The sequence below is a fragment of the Varanus komodoensis genome, unplaced genomic scaffold, assembly GCF_004798865.1.
Source record: "Varanus komodoensis strain SLA01 unplaced genomic scaffold, ASM479886v1 scaffold32, whole genome shotgun sequence".
Classification (NCBI taxonomy): Eukaryota; Metazoa; Chordata; class Lepidosauria; order Squamata; family Varanidae; genus Varanus; species Varanus komodoensis.
The window spans coordinates 643,291-662,444 of record NW_025335798.1 but is presented as its reverse complement, the minus strand read 5'-3'; the positions used below and the strand labels follow the sequence as shown (position 1 = coordinate 662,444).

The 19,154-nt window shown below is 49.9% G+C and overlaps 1 protein-coding gene across 4 annotated transcripts; it reads left to right on the top strand.

Moving 5' to 3' along the window:
- The first annotated feature begins 2,931 nt into the window (after positions 1 to 2,931).
- CORO1B (coronin 1B) lies at positions 2,932 to 16,237 on the top strand. 4 transcript variants are annotated; one of them, XM_044438388.1, is made up of 11 exons: positions 2,932 to 3,009; positions 5,810 to 6,012; positions 6,653 to 6,775; positions 7,521 to 7,650; positions 7,837 to 8,018; positions 9,754 to 9,873; positions 11,622 to 11,726; positions 12,791 to 12,936; positions 13,104 to 13,161; positions 14,197 to 14,478; positions 15,381 to 16,237. In XM_044438388.1, the coding sequence occupies exons 2-11, from the start codon at positions 5,812 to 5,814 to the stop codon at positions 15,507 to 15,509; spliced, it is 1,476 nt and encodes a 491-aa protein (XP_044294323.1). In that variant the 5' UTR covers positions 2,932 to 3,009; positions 5,810 to 5,811; the 3' UTR covers positions 15,510 to 16,237. The 4 variants fall into 4 exon arrangements, with proteins under 4 accessions (XP_044294323.1, XP_044294325.1, XP_044294322.1 ...); XM_044438390.1 differs by having other exon boundaries at positions 2,948 to 2,999; XM_044438387.1 differs by lacking the exon at positions 2,932 to 3,009 and adding an exon at positions 3,118 to 3,247.
- Positions 16,238 to 19,154: the final 2,917 nt, after the last annotated feature.

The window sequence follows — 19,154 nt, the reverse complement described above, 5'->3', positions numbered from 1 at the left end:
AGGAGATTCACATGTCATGCTAAGCCACACCCTGAGTGGCTTACTAAATCTTGTGAACCTTACCGGTGTTTGTACTTTCTGTACTGCATTACCTTCTGCTCTCACAGGCCAGTGACCTGGTTCCATAGCCATCACCTTGAATATTCAAAACCATAAGCTGTGTTAGGGCTGTGAGCGGCTTGGTAGCAGCCCCAGCAACCTACCCTCACTGGGTTCTCACATGCCAAAAAGCTCTAATGTGTACCTGCTGTGGCTTGAATATTCGCAAGTTCACCCTCCACTGCAATGAAAAGCCTCACAAGGCAATGCAATTCTGATGGTTTCTTGTTACATGCAAAACAGGCCAATAACTTTGTTAGTAATTAATGGGCCCCAAGAATGTGGCTCAATTCACATGATTGTAGTAGGCTAAACAAGCCACAAATGACCCACCTGTCACAGCTAGCCATGTTGTCCAAACCTAGACAGTAGGGCTGTTTTGTTGGGGAAACAACCCTCAAATGACCCTTGAGCTGTTGCTGGGCTATTTTTAGGTTTGGACAATATAACAAGTTATGGTAAATTATGACCAGCATGCACTGCAGCTTAAGCAAGCCATGGGGACTTTCTTAATCCATCATGATCATCTGAACCAGGTCACTTGTTGCTTTTGTTCCAACTAATATAGTGATCCTTCTGGAAATGTCTCATAGTGAAAGGCTAAGAAACAGAAACTATCTTTGGGGGCTTGGTTATAGCTAGTGATCTCAAAACATATGCTTCCTATCCCTGTAAACACTTCCTTGGGTATAAAAGCCCCATTGAATTCACTGCAAAGACATGTATAGGATTGCAGCCTTAGACAATCATTTTAAGTATAGCGATGGCTTATCCCTTTCCTAATGCACAACTGGATTGCTGAAAACATGTTGGAAATGTGCATTTGATTCTGTTTCAATATCACTTTGAGAGAATTCCCAGAATCCAATATTAAACCATGCTACGTGTTGTAGATTAATGAGCAACCAAGATTATTAGCCACTATATATAGCAATATATTCACACCTTTATAACATTTATGATCATACACATTATGATGGCACTTAACCTTGGGCTCAAAACACAAATGTAGATTAGAATCAACATATCCTTCAGAAAATACTCCGATTACAAACAAGTCACACCTTTTAAACTCTCAATGAGTGAAACAAGATCTCTCAAAGGCATGCAATAGGCAGCTCCCTCAGTTGAACTGAGGGCACAATCCTGTACATGTTTAGAGAGGGAAAGGGCCTCCAATTCCCAGCATGCTTAAAGGACTGCAAGCTGCAGGGTGGAGAAATTAACCTTGTTGGACTTTTTGAGAGCTGCTGCCAATCAGTTGACACTACTGGGCTTGATGGACCTTGATGGACCTTCAGCCTACCCCAGCTGAAGCCCTCCAGATGTGTTGGGCTCCCATGGTCCATGACCATGTGGGCAGTGGCATGCTGCCTGGGGACAGTGGAGTTGTGACCCTACTCATCTGAAGGGGAAGGATGGCCCAGATGTTTTGATGATCAAGCAGCTATATATGAGAAAAAAATTTTAAATGTGGAGTAGTTCTCTTCTAATGACAGGCAGCAGAGTTATTTCATCATGCCTCTGCTCCCAATAGATTTCTTTTCGGGGGGGGGGATTCTTCCCATGTTCAGATCCCGATGCAATCATGCGTGTGTTGTGGCTGTTGTTTATACACACCCATTCAGAGTAGGCTTTTCTCCAGGGAGGAGCAGCTGCTTTTTATTCTAAAATTCTGAAATTGTCACAAAGGTGCAGAAGTGTGTGAGTTCCTGTACGTGATGCTATGGGGACAATCCACCTCACTGGAGCAGTGACTATAGTATCTTTTGTGCCACTTGAGTAATTTGTGGCAACCACCAGCAACTCTTTGCCATTCCTGATCGGTCTCCTGTATCCACCTTTATAATCTAAACTGGAGCAAGAAACCTACTGTCGCCTCGCTCCCAACCACCCGTTGCTTCATATTTTATTTCCTAATGCCTTAATTGACGGGACTATATAAAGAAAAATAAGCCATAACGGCGGAAGCAGCTGCCTGGTGGTTGGTTCGAATATAGTCCAAGGCACGCTCAGATTAGAGCAGAGCTCAAACTGCATCCCCCGCGCCGGCCAATAGATTTCTCCCGCATGACCAAGGCAAGTTTGGCAGGCTTCCAACCCGCACCCTGGTGCCGAAGTGCGCAGGGGGAAGCCAACGGTAGATGACACCTTCTATGCTCATGTCGCATTACGAAGAATGGGAGAACAGGTCCCTGCCCCGCGGGGCTTACGCTCGTGACCTATTCCCCAGTCTATCTTGGGGAGACTTTACCATAATTAAAGGGAATTGTCGGTGTGGGTGCCCCCCTCTAGTGGCCAGGGCTTTATTTGTAAGAAGAGAGGTCTCGAAGCTCACGATTCATGCAACGGGGCCCTAGAAGTTCCCACGTCCTCTTTTCATTATTCGGTAGAACTGAAAAGCACTTGGCGCATGCTTAAGGACACTCTCTTCTTGCGGATGACGACTGGTTCAAACCTGGGCTTGTCCCGCCACGGAAAATCAGGTTCCAGCCTGCACACTGGCCACGGCCCCTCCGTTGCAGCCTCTGAAGATGCGGCTATACCCCTCGCCAAAGTAGCGCCGCCCCTGCAACTACCGCAGCGGCGCGCCGCCCACCCCTCTTCCGAGCGGGCTCGCCCGAGCAGCGGCGCGGGGCGTGCGGCGCCCGCAGTGGCCCGCTGCTGACCCCGGGGGCGGGCCTTGGCGCCTCCCTCCGCCGGCGCGCTGCTCCCGCAGGGCAGGTAACAGCGGAGCGGAGAAGGGAGGAAAGGCTTCCTCCGCCGGCCTCACTGTCTCTGTCACTTCCTGTGGCGGCCGGGAGTCCAGCCCAGTCCGGGCACTCCGCCCCTCCCTCCAGCCAGCGCTTGCACCGCCCTGGCAGCGTGCGAGGGAGAGGCTGCTGCGTTCCCCCCGGCCGGTGAGTGGAGGTGGGTAACGAAGCCCTGATCGCCGTGGGGAGGGGACCGGGGCCTGGGCTGCCTCCCGGCAGGCGAAAGCGGCGAAGCGGGCTGGAAGCGTCGCTTTGGCGAGACCAGCTCAGCCTCTCTTCCGCTGCCCTCCTCGTCCTCCCCCTTCTCATTCCCCCGGCTGGACGAGAGTCCCGCCCTGCTGCAGCGCTTTTTCGTCTCTGGTTCGGGATCGAGAGCTGCGATCTTGTTTTCCAAGGTTTCAGTACTTTTCCTTCTTAAACCTAGAGGTTTCGAGCGTCTGCGCCGTCATTTAGCTATGGTTCCTGGATGGCGAGGGGAAAAGCACTTCGCACATGCCCAGAAACTCCCGCTTGCTTGTTCTGTGTTAACGGGGTAGATCCCCCTACCAGCAGCCAGGAGATTTGGGGCTTAACGTCAGTATTTTTTCCATTGAAATGGAACCCCTCCTCCTGGAAAAAAGGTTTTATAACCCATTAGCCCCGAAAGGGTATATTGATTGAGTTTTGAAGAGAGGTTAGAGAAATGCTCGGGATGTTTCCAGGTAGAGGGATCCTAGCACCACTGCTCAGAAGACCTTGCATAACTAATCCATCTTTTTCTCCTTAGTGTGGTAAGAAAAATGAGTGAAGAAGCAATGAGAAAACACTGGAGGGTTACAGGTGGAAGTTGCTGTGGTGATACCTCCATGTCTAGTGAAATTCCATGAATGAGGCTAAATGATAAAAAGTAGTAAAAGGCTTGCCTGCTTGTTTGCTTTTAAGTTGCCCAATCATCAGTGTTCTCTGAGTGGGCTGCAAACAGTTAAAAGGCTAAAATGCTTCAAAACATGCCTGGAGCTGAGTCTGCCTGGCTGAGATTTTTCTGACACCCTGTGGGTCCAAACTGAACAGTTGGAATTTGGTTGCAAAATTTCCACTTTGCATCTGGCAGTTGCTGCACTGGAGAAATTGCGTGATTTGACTTTGGCATTTCTCTGTGGGGCTCTTCCTTGCAGGAAAACAATTCCAGAAACTAGCTTCCTTCTAGACAACAGCAAAACACAGTCTGAGAGTTTCTGCCTGGTTGAGTTCCCCTCCTGCTGCCTTACACGCTCTCAGGTGCAAAATAGGGAAAATATCCTAGGCGAGGGGTTCTGGTTTGCTGAAATAGGTTGGGCAAGTTCTGCAGTGCCTCCAACTCTTTCTAGGGTTGTGCGGAAGAAAGGCGGTGCTTGCCCGTCCTTTAGTTCTTCTGTGGCATGAACCTTCCCAACAGGAACCACCCAAAGGAAACTTTCTTTTATGGCCCCAGTCACACCTGGTGGCAGCTGAAAGGAGGGTGGGGCCATCACTGCATCAGAAGCGGAGGCTGCAGACGGAAGCTCTTGGGCACCAGAAATCCCTGTTAGTCTAACTCCTTTGACTATGTGCTGAAATGGAACGTATGTAGAAACACACTGCTAAAGGACTGTGTGCGGTGGTTGTGCCAGTTTTTGCAGTGCTGGCCTCCAGCTTGAAGGGGTTCTGTTTGGAGGTTTGAGCTGGCCTCTGGCTCCGATCAGGGCACCCTGCTGTTGGACACAGCCTGCCTCTTGAACATTTAAGGCTTAGTTTGCATTCAGGTCTTTTAGGTCTTTTGCTTCAGTGGTCAGCTGAGGGCTGTTCTCTTGAAGCTGACTGCTGACCTTCCTCCTCTCAAATAGGTCTGGATAAATCCAAAACCTTCTGATTATTATATTTTTGCTCTTCTTTTTTCAAACTTTTGTAGAGGTAAGAGGATTGGGTGGAGAATACTTCTGTGGTCTAGGAGGGGATTTTCAGTTCTGACATTTCATATCACTCAAAGGAACCAAGGGTGTGTACCTAATTCTGTCTATCTTCATAAATGTTACAGTGTTGTACTACTTCAGTAGACATGCTCTGCATTCAGCTCCACTAACTCAAACAGGGCCCAACCGCCTCTGGAAGATGGTTCTAGTTCCCTTTTCCACTAAGCAATCTTCCTCATACATATTTCCATAAAATGAAACTGAGAAAGAGAACCCTCCCTAACTTAGGGATGGGTGAGAAATGTGTTGTACTTTTAATGCAAATTTAGCAAATTCTCACCTGAACAAATAGGCAAGATAGAGGTGAACCTCAGAATCTTCACATTTCTTGAACTTGATTCAGTTTGGTAGGGATAGGGAGAAGTAAACACAAAAATTGTATATTTGGAAAATATATTTTTCATGCCCACAGGGAAATAGGATGGAATACGTGTCATCCTGAAAATCCTGCAATTTCTGTGAGAATGAGAGTGTCAGACCCATCCATTCCTAGGCAGATAGTGGCTAAGAAGCTTACGGTAGTCGAAAGCAAATGCTGCAAGGAACAAAGAATCCAGCCGTGGTCCAATTATATGTGGGGTTGGACACACACGTGTTGCACATGGGGCAGTGTTAGTATTCATTTATGAAATTAAATGGAAATATGGATGCCCACAGAATTGCACGTAGAGATTAAAACTGTAATGTATGGAGTTGTTCGGAGCTGTAGTACAGAAACGCATTTGAGTTACTTGAGGAGGAAGCACGCATGGTTCCTCCCCACAAACAAATAAATACATCAGAAGCACGCAGGACTTGCAATGCCTTCAGTCCGCTGCAGTCATTTAGTGGTTTCAGAAAATCCCTTTGATCCTTGCTCCACATTTCTGCATATTCTCATGGGAATCATATTCTTTACTGAAGCGTATTGCAGCATTGCCTGACACAATGTGATACACTCACCACCAAATTAGATGTGTGTTACCTTGATTTTCTCCTGTATCTCCCCAGTCATGTCATTCCGGAAGGTCGTGCGCCAGAGCAAGTTCCGGCATGTCTTTGGGCAACCTGTCAAGAACGACCAGTGCTACGATGACATCCGAGTGTCGCGGGTCACCTGGGACAGCACCTTTTGTGCTGTCAACCCCAAGTTTGTGGCTGTGATTGTGGAAGCCAGTGGAGGGGGGGCCTTCATGGTTCTCCCGCTGCAGAAGGTGAGGAAAGAAGCAGTGAAGCTAGAAATGGAGGGAGGAGGTGTGGGGACCCCAGAATTCCTGAATGCTCACCAAGCCTCATTTATTTCTTCTCTTGCATTCTCTGCTATATGTTAGGAGTGCAGTGGCCAATTTTGGAGCACAAGGGACTCACTGTGGCCACACCCACAAGGAGAGTCCAAAAATTGCAGGTAGCAGTCCAGTCTTGATCCATATCAAGAGGCTGGTTGTAGCAGCTTTCATCCCTTCCAGAAGCACAAGTTTCATAAAGCTGTCTGGTCTTTAAGACTAACCCCCCACCCCCAAAATACTTTGCATTGCAGCAATGTATATTGTTGCCCGGAAAATCCATTGCCCACCAGCTATTGAGGATTGCAGGTAAGTTCGGGGGAACAAGGGGTTGTCACTGGGTGTGGGGGGCTGATATCCGTGCCCCTGCTAATATAAAAAGTTCCACTTCTGCATCCATGCGAGCTCAGTTTCTGCTACACCACTGAAAGAATAGGAGGGTGGTGATACATTGGGAGTGGCAATAATCCCGCAAAGCAATTAGGGATACTGGGAGCAGGACTCCAGCTTTGAAGGGATTGGAAAGGGCTCCCACCAGTTCTTGACTCTACTCCTTTGTTTCTGTCCCCAGACTGGGCGTATTGATAAGTCTTATCCTACAGTATGTGGGCACACGGGACCAGTTTTGGACATTGACTGGTGCCCACACAACGATCACATCATCGCCAGTGGCTCTGAGGATTGCACTGTTATGGTGAGGGGGAGATGGGGAAGGGGCTGCATGGGAAGGGCTCTTTTGCAGCCATGGTCTCTTGCGAGAGACACCTGCTGAAGTTCACAGTCACATGTATTCCATGATCAAGCAATTTGACAAGTTGATAAATCTGTTTTTGAAAACCAGCAGATAGAATATGGCCTCCTAAAACCTTTGCCAGATTGGTATTTGGCCCCTGAAGGGAAAGTGCTTCTCTCTTCCTAACATGCACAGAAAATCCAAATTTTTAGCTTGTGTCATTTTGATGATCTCTCTCGTTTCAGTATGTACGCAGGTTTGTATAAGGGAAATTGGAGACAGTATGCAATGATACTGATGTCCCTGCAGTATTTGTAGGTGGAGGAAATATTAAGTGGGATGCGCTGCTGCAGCCTTCCCCAGCCTGGTGCCTTCCGGATGTTTTAGACTTCAGCTCCAGCCAGCCACTGGCCCAAGTGCTGGGAGCTGTAGTCCAAAACACCTGGAAGGACTAGATTAGGGAAGAGTGCTCTGTCAGGAGGTGGAAAAGACTGAGGAGCTGCAGGCTACTTGCAGAATGTGGGATACTGGCCTAAGATCAGGAGAGGGTCGTCTCTTTAGTATGGACAGGTTGTCTGTCCTGGTGGTTGTGATCAAATGTTTCATGATGGGCGACTCTGTGGGGTAGGATGTGGCACCAGAGTGAGAATTGGAGCAGAGGAGAGTGGTTGAATATTGTGTCATTGTACTCCCTCTTTCTCCTCAGGTGTGGGAGATCCCAGAGAATGGACTGACACTGCCTCTGACTGAGCCAGTGGTGGTTCTGGAAGGGCACTCAAAGCGCGTGGGCATCATTACTTGGCACCCAACTGCCCGCAATGTCCTTCTCAGTGCAGGTACCATCTGTGGTGGTGGGTGGTGGAAGACGCAGATGAGGAGGAAGCAGAGTTGAGATGCTTTGGCTGCCAGCCTGTGCGTGGGCCATGTCAAGATACAGCACTTGGCATTGCCTGAGAGCCTCTGCTCCTGTGACAATGCTGTGCTTGCGTGTGCCAGGCTGCGATAATGTGGTTTCTTTCCAGGCTGCGATAATGTGGTTATCGTGTGGAACGTGGGTACAGCTGAAGAGCTTTACCGCCTTGACGATCTGCACCCTGACCTCATTTATAATGTGAGCTGGAACCGGGATGGCAGCCTCTTTTGTTCTGCCTGTAAGGACAAGGCCGTGCGCATCATTGACCCTCGCCGTGGGCAAGTTGTGGCGGTATGTTCCTCCCTCCCCGGAGTCTTTTGATACATGGGCATTCTTGGCCTGGTGGGCATTTGTGTACTTGTTCTCTCTCTGCTACTGTTACTTCTTCTTGGCTTTTTGACAAGGCCTTTCTCATCCTGGAAGTCAAAGGGATTTTGTTTTGGGTCTCACGATAGTGCAGTAGGGATGTATTTGGGACTTGAAAGTCTTCTGCATCTTGTTATCATCTCTTTGAGATGTGTGCCTTCCATTTCTAGCTTGGTTAGGGGTGAAATAGCTCGATCTGGATCTCCAGGTAGATCTCCAAGTGATGTGCAATGAGTCACGAAATTCCTAATAGTTAAATAATAGCAACAACTCTGCACTAATCCATTTTGGCTGCCGAAATTAAGAAAGCTTCTGAGGGAAAACCAGGAATGTTGCTTAATAACAAACACTAATGTTAAAAATTTACATTACATTTATTTTCCACATCTTATCCTTGTGAGTGAGTGACTGGCCCAAAGTCACCCAGTGGGCTTCATGGCTGAGTGGGAACTAGAACCTGAATCTTCTGAGTCCCAGGCCAACACTCTAGTCACCACAACACAGTGACTCTCATTTTTGGTTTTGATTCTGGGTTGGTTGACTTGTGTTTCCTGTTTGCATTTTTAGTTTCTGTTTTTTATTTTGTGCGCAGCTCAGGGTTTGAAAACAAATTCCTGTTCTGAGACGCACTTAGAGGTACCCTGCACCTTAATTCTAAGTTTGTGTGCCCCTTACTCTGATCCACTGTTTCGCACTTGGCTCTAGTTTAGTGATCTTGAGATCCTAGGAAATAATAAAGTATCTCCCATAATCTAGAAGTTTTCCTAGCCCTGCACTATGGTATTGATCATGCCTGTGATCTCACTTGCACAACTTTAACCTTGAAGAAGATTATTGTTTGCCTCTGGGGTTGAGTAACCTGGAGCAGTGCTAATCTTTACGTATGTTTTGTTGGGTTGTTCAGAGAACTGAACTGAAAGATTGGCTTTGGCAGCTGCTTTTGTTAAAGGAAAATGCAATTGCATTTATGTTTTTAACATCACCACTCTCGCTTCAAGTTGTAATCACTTTTCTACCTATCCACATATTTATTCCTTTTATCTTTTTTGTCTTTCTCTGGAATCTCCGTACTGGCATATGAAACATTACACAAATACTGTGAATGAAGGATTCATTCAGCCTTCCCTAGTCAGGTGCCTTGCAAATGCATTGGGCTTCCTCTCCCAACAGCCCCAGCCAGCATGACTGACGGCTGGGAATGTCTGGGGTTATAGTCAAAGATATCTGGAGGGCACCAGATTGGGGAAGGCTGGTCTGTTCTCAGGCAGTGACTTGAACACATCTGTCAGACCCAGGACTGGAGCCCCTTCTTCAGCTGGAGATGCCGGGGGGGGGGTGGAATCCTGTACTTTTTTTTCATGCCGGCCACCCCCTCGTGTCTGCCACTGGCCCCTTGTTTCTTTTATGCCTGCTCTGGGCCAGAATGCGTGGCTGGGGGTTGAGCACCTCTGTCAGCATCTGGTTGTGGGGAAGGGTGTCCTTGGACCTTAAGGGTGGGAGGAGGAAGTCATCGGGTCGACGCTGACCCTAATGCATAAGCCAGTTAGAATCCAGCAGCAGAACAGGTGTGAGAGTGGGGCCAGCCTGGAGCGTTTGTGGCAGCCGAGGGAGCGTGTGGAAACTGCCCGCAGCTTTATCTGTTGCTTGTCCGACGGCACAGGAGAAGGAGAGAGCCCACGAGGGGGCACGCCCCATGCGGGCCATTTTCCTGGCTGATGGGAAGATCTTCACGACGGGGTTCAGTCGCATGAGCGAGCGGCAGCTGGCGCTCTGGGACCTGGTGAGTGGGAGAGTGGGGCAGGGCGGGGGCGTGCTGCACTCTGCGGTGGGGAGGCACCGTTGGGCATGTGGGGAGGGCTCTCCCTGAGCCGAGGAGTTTGGGCTGAGCAGTGGACTCTTCCTGCCATCCCACTTCCTGGGCTCAGTTGGTGCATGGGAGGGCAACCGCCGGCCCATGTGGGGACCCAGTCCAGCCTGTGGAAGGCTGCACTCCCACAGCCGGCCCCCCCCGTGATCTTCTTAGGCCAGCCTTCCCCACCCTGGTGGCCTTCAGGGGCATTTGGACCACAGCTCCCAGGATTCCCACCCTGCAGGGCCATTGACTGGGAATTCGGGGTGTTGCAGTATGAACATGTCTGGAAGGCACAAGTTTGCTATCAGTGTAGCAAAGAAATTTATTTATTTATTTATTTATTTATTTATTTATTTATTTATTAAAACATTTTTATGCCGCCCCATTCGCCGAAGCCTTGGGGCGGCTTACAACAATAAATTAAAACATCATAAATAACATTTTAAAATATATACATTAAAATAAAATACAAATATACAATATAAAATAAGCTGCCCTGGCCAGATAAAATTCAATTATATTAACATTTAAAACGCTGCTTAAATAAAAAGGTCTTCGCCTGGCGCCGAAAAACAAATAACGACGGCGCCAGGCAGACCTCTCTGGGGAGCGCATTCCATAACTTAGGCGCCACCGCTGAGAAAGCCCTCCTCCAAGTAACCACCCTCCTAACTTCTTTCACGGAGGGCTCCCGAAGAAGGGCCTCTCCCGCTGATCTCAGGGGGAGTCTGGGCATATATGGATGTAAGCGCTCCTTCAGGTAACCAGGACCCAAGCCGTTTAGGGCTTTATAGGTCATCACCAACACCTTGAATTGGGCCTGGACTTCAATGGGGAGCCAGTGAAGCTGACGGGGACTGGGCGTTATGTTCACATGACTCCAGTCCTCCGTCAGCTTCACTGGCAGCTCTATTTTGAACCAGTTGAAGTATCCGGACCGTCTTCAAGGGTAGCCCCACTACCCTTGGGAGCACTCCCAAGCTGCGGACCTTGTCCCTAAGAGGGAGTGCAACCCCATTCAGGACTAGGTTCAATTCACCCTCTCCGAAGCCCGATCCGCCAACCAACAGGACCTCCGTCTTGTCTGGATTGAGGCTCAGTTTATTGGCCCTCACCCAGCCCATTACCTCGGCCAGGCACCGGTTCAGCACAGCCACTGCCTCACCTGGATTGGTGGAGAACGAGAGGTAGAGCTGGGTATCATCAGCGTACTGATGGTTCCGCAGCCCACACCTCCTGATGACCTGAGAGCATGTGCTAGAGAACACTTTGCAAAAACTTTAAATAAATAAAACTTTAACTAAATAAGCAAGCCATTTCCTCTTCATTTGCTTTTCTGAGCGGGCTGTTTTTCTTTGCACTGGAGCAAAATGGGCATGGCTTAGATACTGGGTCCCACCGTATGGAGGAAGAGGGCAGGGCTGAGTTAGCCAGCACTGCTTCCACTGTCCCATTACTGCCCCCCATTTGTGCATTCTGGGAGGAATGTCTGAAGAGGGGAGCCTTTCCATGGGTCCAGGCACCTCCCCAATCTAGGAAGCTGGAGGGTAGGGAGATGGGGCTGGCAAAGCCTCCACCAGATTCTGTTTGTGAGGAGGATAATGCCAAAGGGGCTGCGGTGGCCTCCAGTGCCTGAAGGGCCTCTGCGCTTCCCTGTGTGTGTGTCTGCCCTGCAGGAGAGCCTGGAGGAGCCCATGGCATTGCAGGAGCTGGACTCGAGCAACGGGGCCCTTCTGCCCTTCTACGACCCCGACACCAACGTGGTTTATGTCTGCGGCAAGGTATGCTTCCCCACGCAGCTCGAGAGGGGCCTCTGGCTTGCTGCCTTAGCCTGGCAGGTCATCCTGACTCCCTTCGACTTCCAGTGGCTTTCTTCTCCAACAGAAATGTGTGAGGCTGAGCCGCTTGCTTGTTGGAGACAATATTTTGTGTGACTTGTGCATTTATAGCCATGCCCTGGATCTAAGGGATCGGGTCCTCCATTCTCTGCATCCTCTGCAGCATCACACCTTGTCTGTTGCTCCAGATCCCCTCTGCAGACCAGATCCTTGTTTTATCTCTGCCCCTTCGAACATGCTACAGTATCTCTCTGGTTCTGTTCTCTGATTCTGTTCCCAGACAGGATGTACTCTGAAAGCACAGTTGCTGCTCTCTTGCCAAAACTGATAAACTTTTACTGTTCATATTTCATGGAATCTGTATTTACAGTGTTGAGCGCCAACAGATTTCCCTTTCTGTAGTAACTTACATTATAACTTAGTGTCCCAATGAAATAAAACTAGGCCTCTCTACCAGAATTCAGGCACCTTGGAGTTGCCTGCTGGACTTCGGTGACTCAGATTCTTTCCTTGCATCTCAGTGTGGGGCCAGAAATTACTACAGGGCTGTGTTTCAACATTTACTGCAGCCAGGCCTGCCTGTGATAACTCCTGCAAATCAAGCTGTGACTTGCTTGTGTAAGCAAGTTATCACTGACCGAACCCCACAGATATCTTGTGGGAAAGCCCACCTTCCCTCTGAGAGCCAGAACTCTGGTTTGTAGCAGCTTTTGATCTCCTATGCCCTGAAGAGGGAGAAGGCAGTAGCTCCCACCTTCTTTCCCTCAATCACTCGGTCCCGTTTCTTTGAAAGCAAAGTACTCAAGATGGCTGCATAATCAGGGCGGCTTACATGACTTTGTAAGCCATCCTGAGGCTTGTTGCAAAGGATAGCATAGAAATGCTTAAATCAAGTTAAATTCCTAAAGGGTTTGTTAAGATGGGGCAGTTGGTTAACCATGACCGTGATGGGGGTGGCGTTGACACTGTGTCCTCCTGCCCTGTCGGCTCCTCCAATTTCCTTCCAGGGAGACTCAAGCATCCGGTATTTTGAGATCACAGCAGAAGCACCTTACATCCACTTCCTGAACACCTTCACTAGCAAGGAACCTCAGCGCGGCATGGGGTGGATGCCCAAGCGGGGCCTGGATGTCAACAAGTGTGAGATCGCCAGGTAGCTGGAATGAGATGAGCTGGTGGAGGCGGGGGGAGGGGAGACCGAGGAGGGCAAAGGGGCCGTGATCACGGGGGCAAGTGGGTTTACTCCAGCATCCACTGGTCACGTCCGTCCTTTTCCTCCTAACCTGCTCACCCGGTTGCCCCCCATCTCTGTTTCTGCAGGTTTTACAAACTCCATGAGCGCAAGTGTGAACCCATCATCATGACAGTGCCAAGGAAGGTGGGTGCTGGACAGGAGGGATTCATCTACTGGGAATTCCAGCTTTTTGCTCCCTTTGCTGCTGTTTGGGGTAGCCACATTCAGATGGCTGCCGGGAAGCCCCAGCCTTGTCTCCTTTTTTGGCTGGACTGGTCATTCTGCACTAGAGAACACTCACCTTGGAGAAAAAGCCTTTTGCCACTGCTTTGCTCAGGTTGTACATTGGTGGGGTACATGAAGGAGCTGCACGCACTTAGATTTTGGCAGTCAGGAAGGGCTGAAGCGTCCCTCGAGCGGCACTTCGGAATCCCCACCCGGTGTCCATTCCATCCACCCCGGTTTCCTGCCACACAGCAAGAACCTGCCAGTGGTATCTGAGCTTGAAACACAGAAGTGGGCACTGCTTTTTGTGTTAATACAATAGCTCAGCCTTCAGCAGAGTGGTTTGTACGTGTGAGGAAACAGAAAGAGGCTTGGATGAGCTAAAGGCTTCTCCTTGTTTGGCCAAGCAGGATCTCCTCAGTGAAGCAAGTTGTAGCTGCAACTACCTTGGCAGCTTACCTTGAGCAGCTAGTACAGCTGTGAAGCAGGACCTGGGAGAAATAGACCATGTCTGAGACAGGAGAGGTGCTTTCTCATCAGAACAGTTTTTAAAACCTGAGGTATTAAGGCATTTGCTTGTTATTCCTATCTCCATCGTGAGCGATAGTCTTTTAGACCTGTCCTGGATGCCCTCCATCCTGGCTGGTGTTCCATGGCTCCTTTCCTAGCCTGACTATTAGGGGAAGAGGCTCAGTGTGGCCTGCCTAGGTGCAAGGCGTCCTCTCTGCCCAGCAGCAGGGGCTTCCCTCCGATTCCAGGTGTGCTGGCCAGAAGTGTGAGCGCTCACTTGAACAGTCGCTGCGTTGGTAGCTTGTCTTGTGTCGTCGTTCTACAGGGAGAAAAGCAGGTTGCTGTTCGCATACCAGCGCCGCCATTTCAGTTCAGCTTGAATAAATGAAATTACACTGATCTTGACCAGAAGAGGCCACTGCTAATGCGACCTTCTCCTTGCAGTCCGATCTGTTCCAAGATGACCTGTATCCGGACACAGCCGGGCCAGAAGCCGCCATGGAAGCCGAGGAATGGGTGGCGGGGAAGACAGCACCGCCCATCCTGATCTCGCTGCGGGAAGCCTACGTGCCCACAAAGCAACGGGACCTCAAGATCAACCGAAGGAGCTTACTGCCCGAGAGCCGCCCCGCTGCCGTGCCCAGCACCGGGCTGAGTGCCACACACCCCAGTGCCATGTCTCCGCCTGCTGCGACACCTGCCATTAGCGTTGGCATGGCTGGTGGGGTACGTGCGGGGTAGTAGAATGGGGTGGGCTGGTGCTTCCTTGTCTTCTCCAACAGGGCTGCCCAGGGACCGAGCTGGAAGGGAGCACGAAGCACGTGCAGCGCAGGGACTTGGGGGTAGGAGAAAGTTCACACGTCTGGCAGGAGGCGTATTAGAGGGCAGCGTTGTGTGTATTCTGCATGTCTAATCTTTGCTTCATTTTGAGGCTTTCCCGCCCTCTCATCTACGTTTTCCATTTTCCGGGGCTGGGGAGGGTTTCTGCAGTCCAAGTATGAGCCTCCAAAGTCCCTCCTGCACACACAAAGGTCACTTGGAAAGCTCTAGTTCCTTGGCACCAGTTCCTCAGGGCTTGGTGAAGCGGGATTTCGGGAGCAGCATGAGCCATGCTCAGGGCTTCTTTGCTGGGAAGAAAAGTGGCAGCTTCCTTCCTTCCTGTGGCTCCATAAATTGAGGCAGGATTGTGTGTGCGTGGCTGGGTTGAGCGGGAGTATTTAGCAGTGTGGCTTTCCTCGAATGTGTGTGCACATATTCACCCAAAGGGTGTGGTTTATCTATCTCTGAATTTCATAGAGTGAAGCATAAAATAGAACACTGAAATCGTGAAAGAAAAGCATCGAAGCTTTTGTGTCTTTGCCTGCTCTGATGCAAATCTGTCTGTCAGATCCTGTATCTGAGATTGGAGCAGCTTAAGAAAGCAGAAGCTGAAATGCTTACATTGTAAGCCTGAGGCTTTTTTGCAATTAAGACGGCATATAAATATTTTGAATGAATGAATGAATGCTTTAGCTTGAAGAGTTCCGTTTTTCTGTTTGGATGGTCCGTGTGTTAGGGCTTGAGCCAAGCAGCTGGGATCTTGGGAGGTGCCACAGGAGCGCCCTGACACCGGTTCCCTCCATTCGCAGGAAGGCAGGTGGACTACTGAGGAGGTGCTGCACGAGGTGGCGTCGCTGCGTGCGCTCGTGGCTGCCCAGGGCGAGCGCATCGCCCGGCTAGAGGAGCAGCTGAGCCGCCTGGAGAACGGCGATGTCTAGGGGCCTGCTGTGGAGAACCCGTCACCCTGGATCTTCCGACACACGTCACGGTTTCGGGCTGCCAGCAGTCCCTTTACACTGCCTCATCCTGCCCTGTGGTGTGAGACTGGGAGTTGCCCTCTCTTGCTGCTACTTGGGAAGTTCTTTGGGTTTCGTCTTGGACCAAATCTCCTGTTAATCTTGCACCCCATATTATTTCGGGGGCAAAGTGCTGGTCTCCCTGCACCTGCCCCTGTGCCTTACTCTGGTCAGAGCCCCTGCCCACTGTTTCATTCCCGTGGCTGGTTGGCCCGTGTGCCACACCACTCGGACGGGTGGCCCGGGGAGAAGCCTGGGCTTGCCTTTCCGTCTCTCCTGCAGGGTGGGCTTGGCCATCTGCAGCTGCTGCTTCCTGTGCTTCAGTGCTGGGAGTCGCCCGGCCTCTTCTTCCCTGCTGCCCCCTTTTCCTTGCTAGGACCACTGAGATCCTGTTGTGGATTCTTCTGCTTCCTTGCCTGAACTTATTTTATTTTTGAAAGTCACCGTGGAGATGAGCAGCGGGGCCAGACTGTGAAAGGACCTGTCATCCCGTCAGCCCCAAGGCTGCTGTCTCTGGGAGCGTCTTCCCTCCAGCCCTCAAAAGCAAAGCAGGTTCTGACGAAATAAAGGAGGGCAGGAAGAGGGGAAGGAAACGGTTCAGGGTCAATATCTATATTTTCATTCCAAATAAAGATCTTTATAAAGCCACAGCTCTGTGCTGAAGTGTCTTGCTGCTCCGTTCCTTTTTCCTGCGGGCTTGGAGATGAAGTCAAGGTAGGTGGCACCTCTTTCCTGGAAGGGTGCCTCCTTCAGGCCATCGGTGGTGGCTGTACCTTCATCAGGGGCAAGGAACTTCTTCAGCCCTCCAGCTGGAATCTCATTTCTCAGAGGCATTTTAGCTTTTCAAGTGTGTGTGTGTGTGTGTGGTGCGGGGGGAGTGGATGGCACATAAGCCAGGAAAGCATCAGAGGTTGGGCCAAATGTGGCATAGCCGTGAGAGGGGCTGAGGACCAGGGTCACAATAATGCTGCACTGGTTTTGGCCCTCAGGCCAGATTCCTTTTCCACATACTTCTGAACTTCAAAGGCAAGCTTTCCCAAAGGGCCAGGGTGAGAGGTTTATGCCCTAAAATTTGGATTTAAAACGGACCGTCCTCTTCTGGAGGGTGGAGGATGTAGGAAAAACTATACCTTCTCTTGCACCACACAAACCCACAAGCTACCATGCACTAGCTGATGAGGCCTCTGCTGAAGGAGGAATGGATGTTTCTCCAGCTAATTGTATGGGAAGCAGAGCTACTTAATAGGTTTTGACTTGGTAACAAAGGAGGCTGCCTTACTTCCAGTCAGATGCTGGGTCCACCTAGCCCAGTATTGTCAAGGTTGACCAGCAGTTGCTTTCCAGAGTTTGAGCACATGTTCATCCTTCCTTCCATGGAGAGGCTGCAGATTGAACTTGGGGCATTCTGCATACTGAGAAGATGCTTTATTCTGGAACTGCTGCCTAGTCAGTCTTCTAATTTCCTCCTCTTCCCAGTGTGGTAGTCGCTGAGCCAGTACCATTGGGGTTCTATTTTGGCAGTATCTGAAAAGCCTCAAATGAGAAGGAACAACCCATTGGAGAAGACCCTGATGCTGGGAACAACTGACGGCAAAAGAAGAAGGGGACGGCAGAGGATGAGGTGGCTGGATGGAGTCACTGGGACAGTGGCTGTGAGCTTGGTTGGACTCCAAGGGATGGTGGAGGACAAGAGAGCTGGGAGGAATGTTGTCCATGGGGTCCTGATGGGTCGCGCACAACTTTGCGACTAAACAACAAGAAAAGCCGCTAGACATGATGCCCTTGGATTCCAGACTACTCCTAGCTACATGAGTCGGAAAAACAAGTCCTAACAGGAAGGTTCTCCACTAGGGGGCGGTAGATGACAGGACCTCAAACCTTTTAAACTAACCTCCCGGGTTTACTTACAACTCCCACAGCCTCTTATTTCCCATATCCACCACCTGATCTGCCATCTGTCTGGTTTAGGCCCAGACCCAGGATTTCCTTTAGGAGATTCTGTCAGGAGTGGAAAGAGGAATGCTTTCTTCAGTTCGGCAACATGCCCTCTGCAGTTCCCTTAAATGTGATGACCCACTCTTGCTTGAACCCATGTACAAGCATAGAAGAGCATGGTCTGGGCACATGCACATATGCATGTATATGTACACATACAGGAGCTATGTGCTCTTCAGTGTCGAATATTTTTCAGAGCTTGATCTTTGGATTATTCATTACGATATTTATATCCCCCCCTTTTCTGTCATTTGGAAAACCCAACATAGCAGTCCTCCTCCCCATTTGAATTTGCACAACATCACCCCTGTGGTGTAGGTTAGGCTGAGAGTCAGTGACTGGCCCAAAGTCACCTAATGAGCTTTATGGCCCAATGAGGGCTAGAACCTTGCTTTCCCAAGCTCCAATCCAATATTTGGACCATTACACCGCATTGGCTCTCCTGTGAAACTGCAAATGGGAATGATGAAGTGACCGTGGTGAAGATGTGGGCACCGAGGAAGCAGAAGTTGTGGTGGCTCTGAGGATCTCTCGGGAGTTGTTGCTTGACGAGAGTGTGCTGAAAAAGAAATGGTGTTGTTTCGCTCCTGTTTTATCTGCTGGGAGAGTTTCAGAGTGGTAGGAATGATGACAATCATATCTTGGCCCTTGTAGAACTGGGGGCTGAATCCTCAGAGACCCCCTGGGGCCAGTTTGCAAACCCCTTTGCAGAAAAAGTCGCTTGGATCTTGGGTTGCTTGTGAGATCTGTGAATGTACTGGAGGTCCCTACTTTCCCACATTTAAAAACCAAGTATGGGTATCTTTCTGACTGTGCACTCCGAAGAAGTGGGCAGCATTCCTGGATCATTGCCCATCCTGGCTTTACTAAAACAGCCAGAGGTAGGATGGCCAAACTGGTGGAGGGGTTTATAGATGTTTCACATGAAATTATCCATACTAGGAGAGAATATTTTGTACATCTGAACTTGTATTACCCCTGGCAGGCAAAAGCTGTCCAGATCTTGAGCACAGAGGCCTTTACGTGAAGGCAAGATTCTAGTTGTCTGCAGCCAGCCATGGTGAAATCCGTGAGGGGAAATCTCCTTTTGGACTCATCTGTCCTAGCCAGCCACTAGGTAGGCGCCAGCATGACACAGTGCTTAGAGGATTGGGCTGGGACTTGGAGATCTGGGTTGAAATCCCAGCTTAGCCAGGAAGCTCACTGGGTGACTCTGGGCCAGTTGCTGACTCCAACTTAACCTGACTTGCAGGCTCTTCAGATGATAAAATAAGAGAGGGTAAGGAGGGAGCTGCTGCAGTTCCCTGAAGAATGCAAAAGGGAAGGATAGAAGTGTAATAACTCAAATGTCCTAGGCAATTCCAGAAGGTGGTGCTTGGGAACAATGTTCTCCTTTGCCTTTGGCATAACTAGGCAATCCAGATGTTTTGGACAACAACTCCCCTTACTGCTGGCCATTGGCTGTGCTGGCTGAAGTTCATTGGAGTTTTTCCGAAATGTATGGAGGGTATCAGGCTATCCACTCCTGAACTTCTATGTGGTTCTCCATAGCTTGTATTTAGTGCACATGGG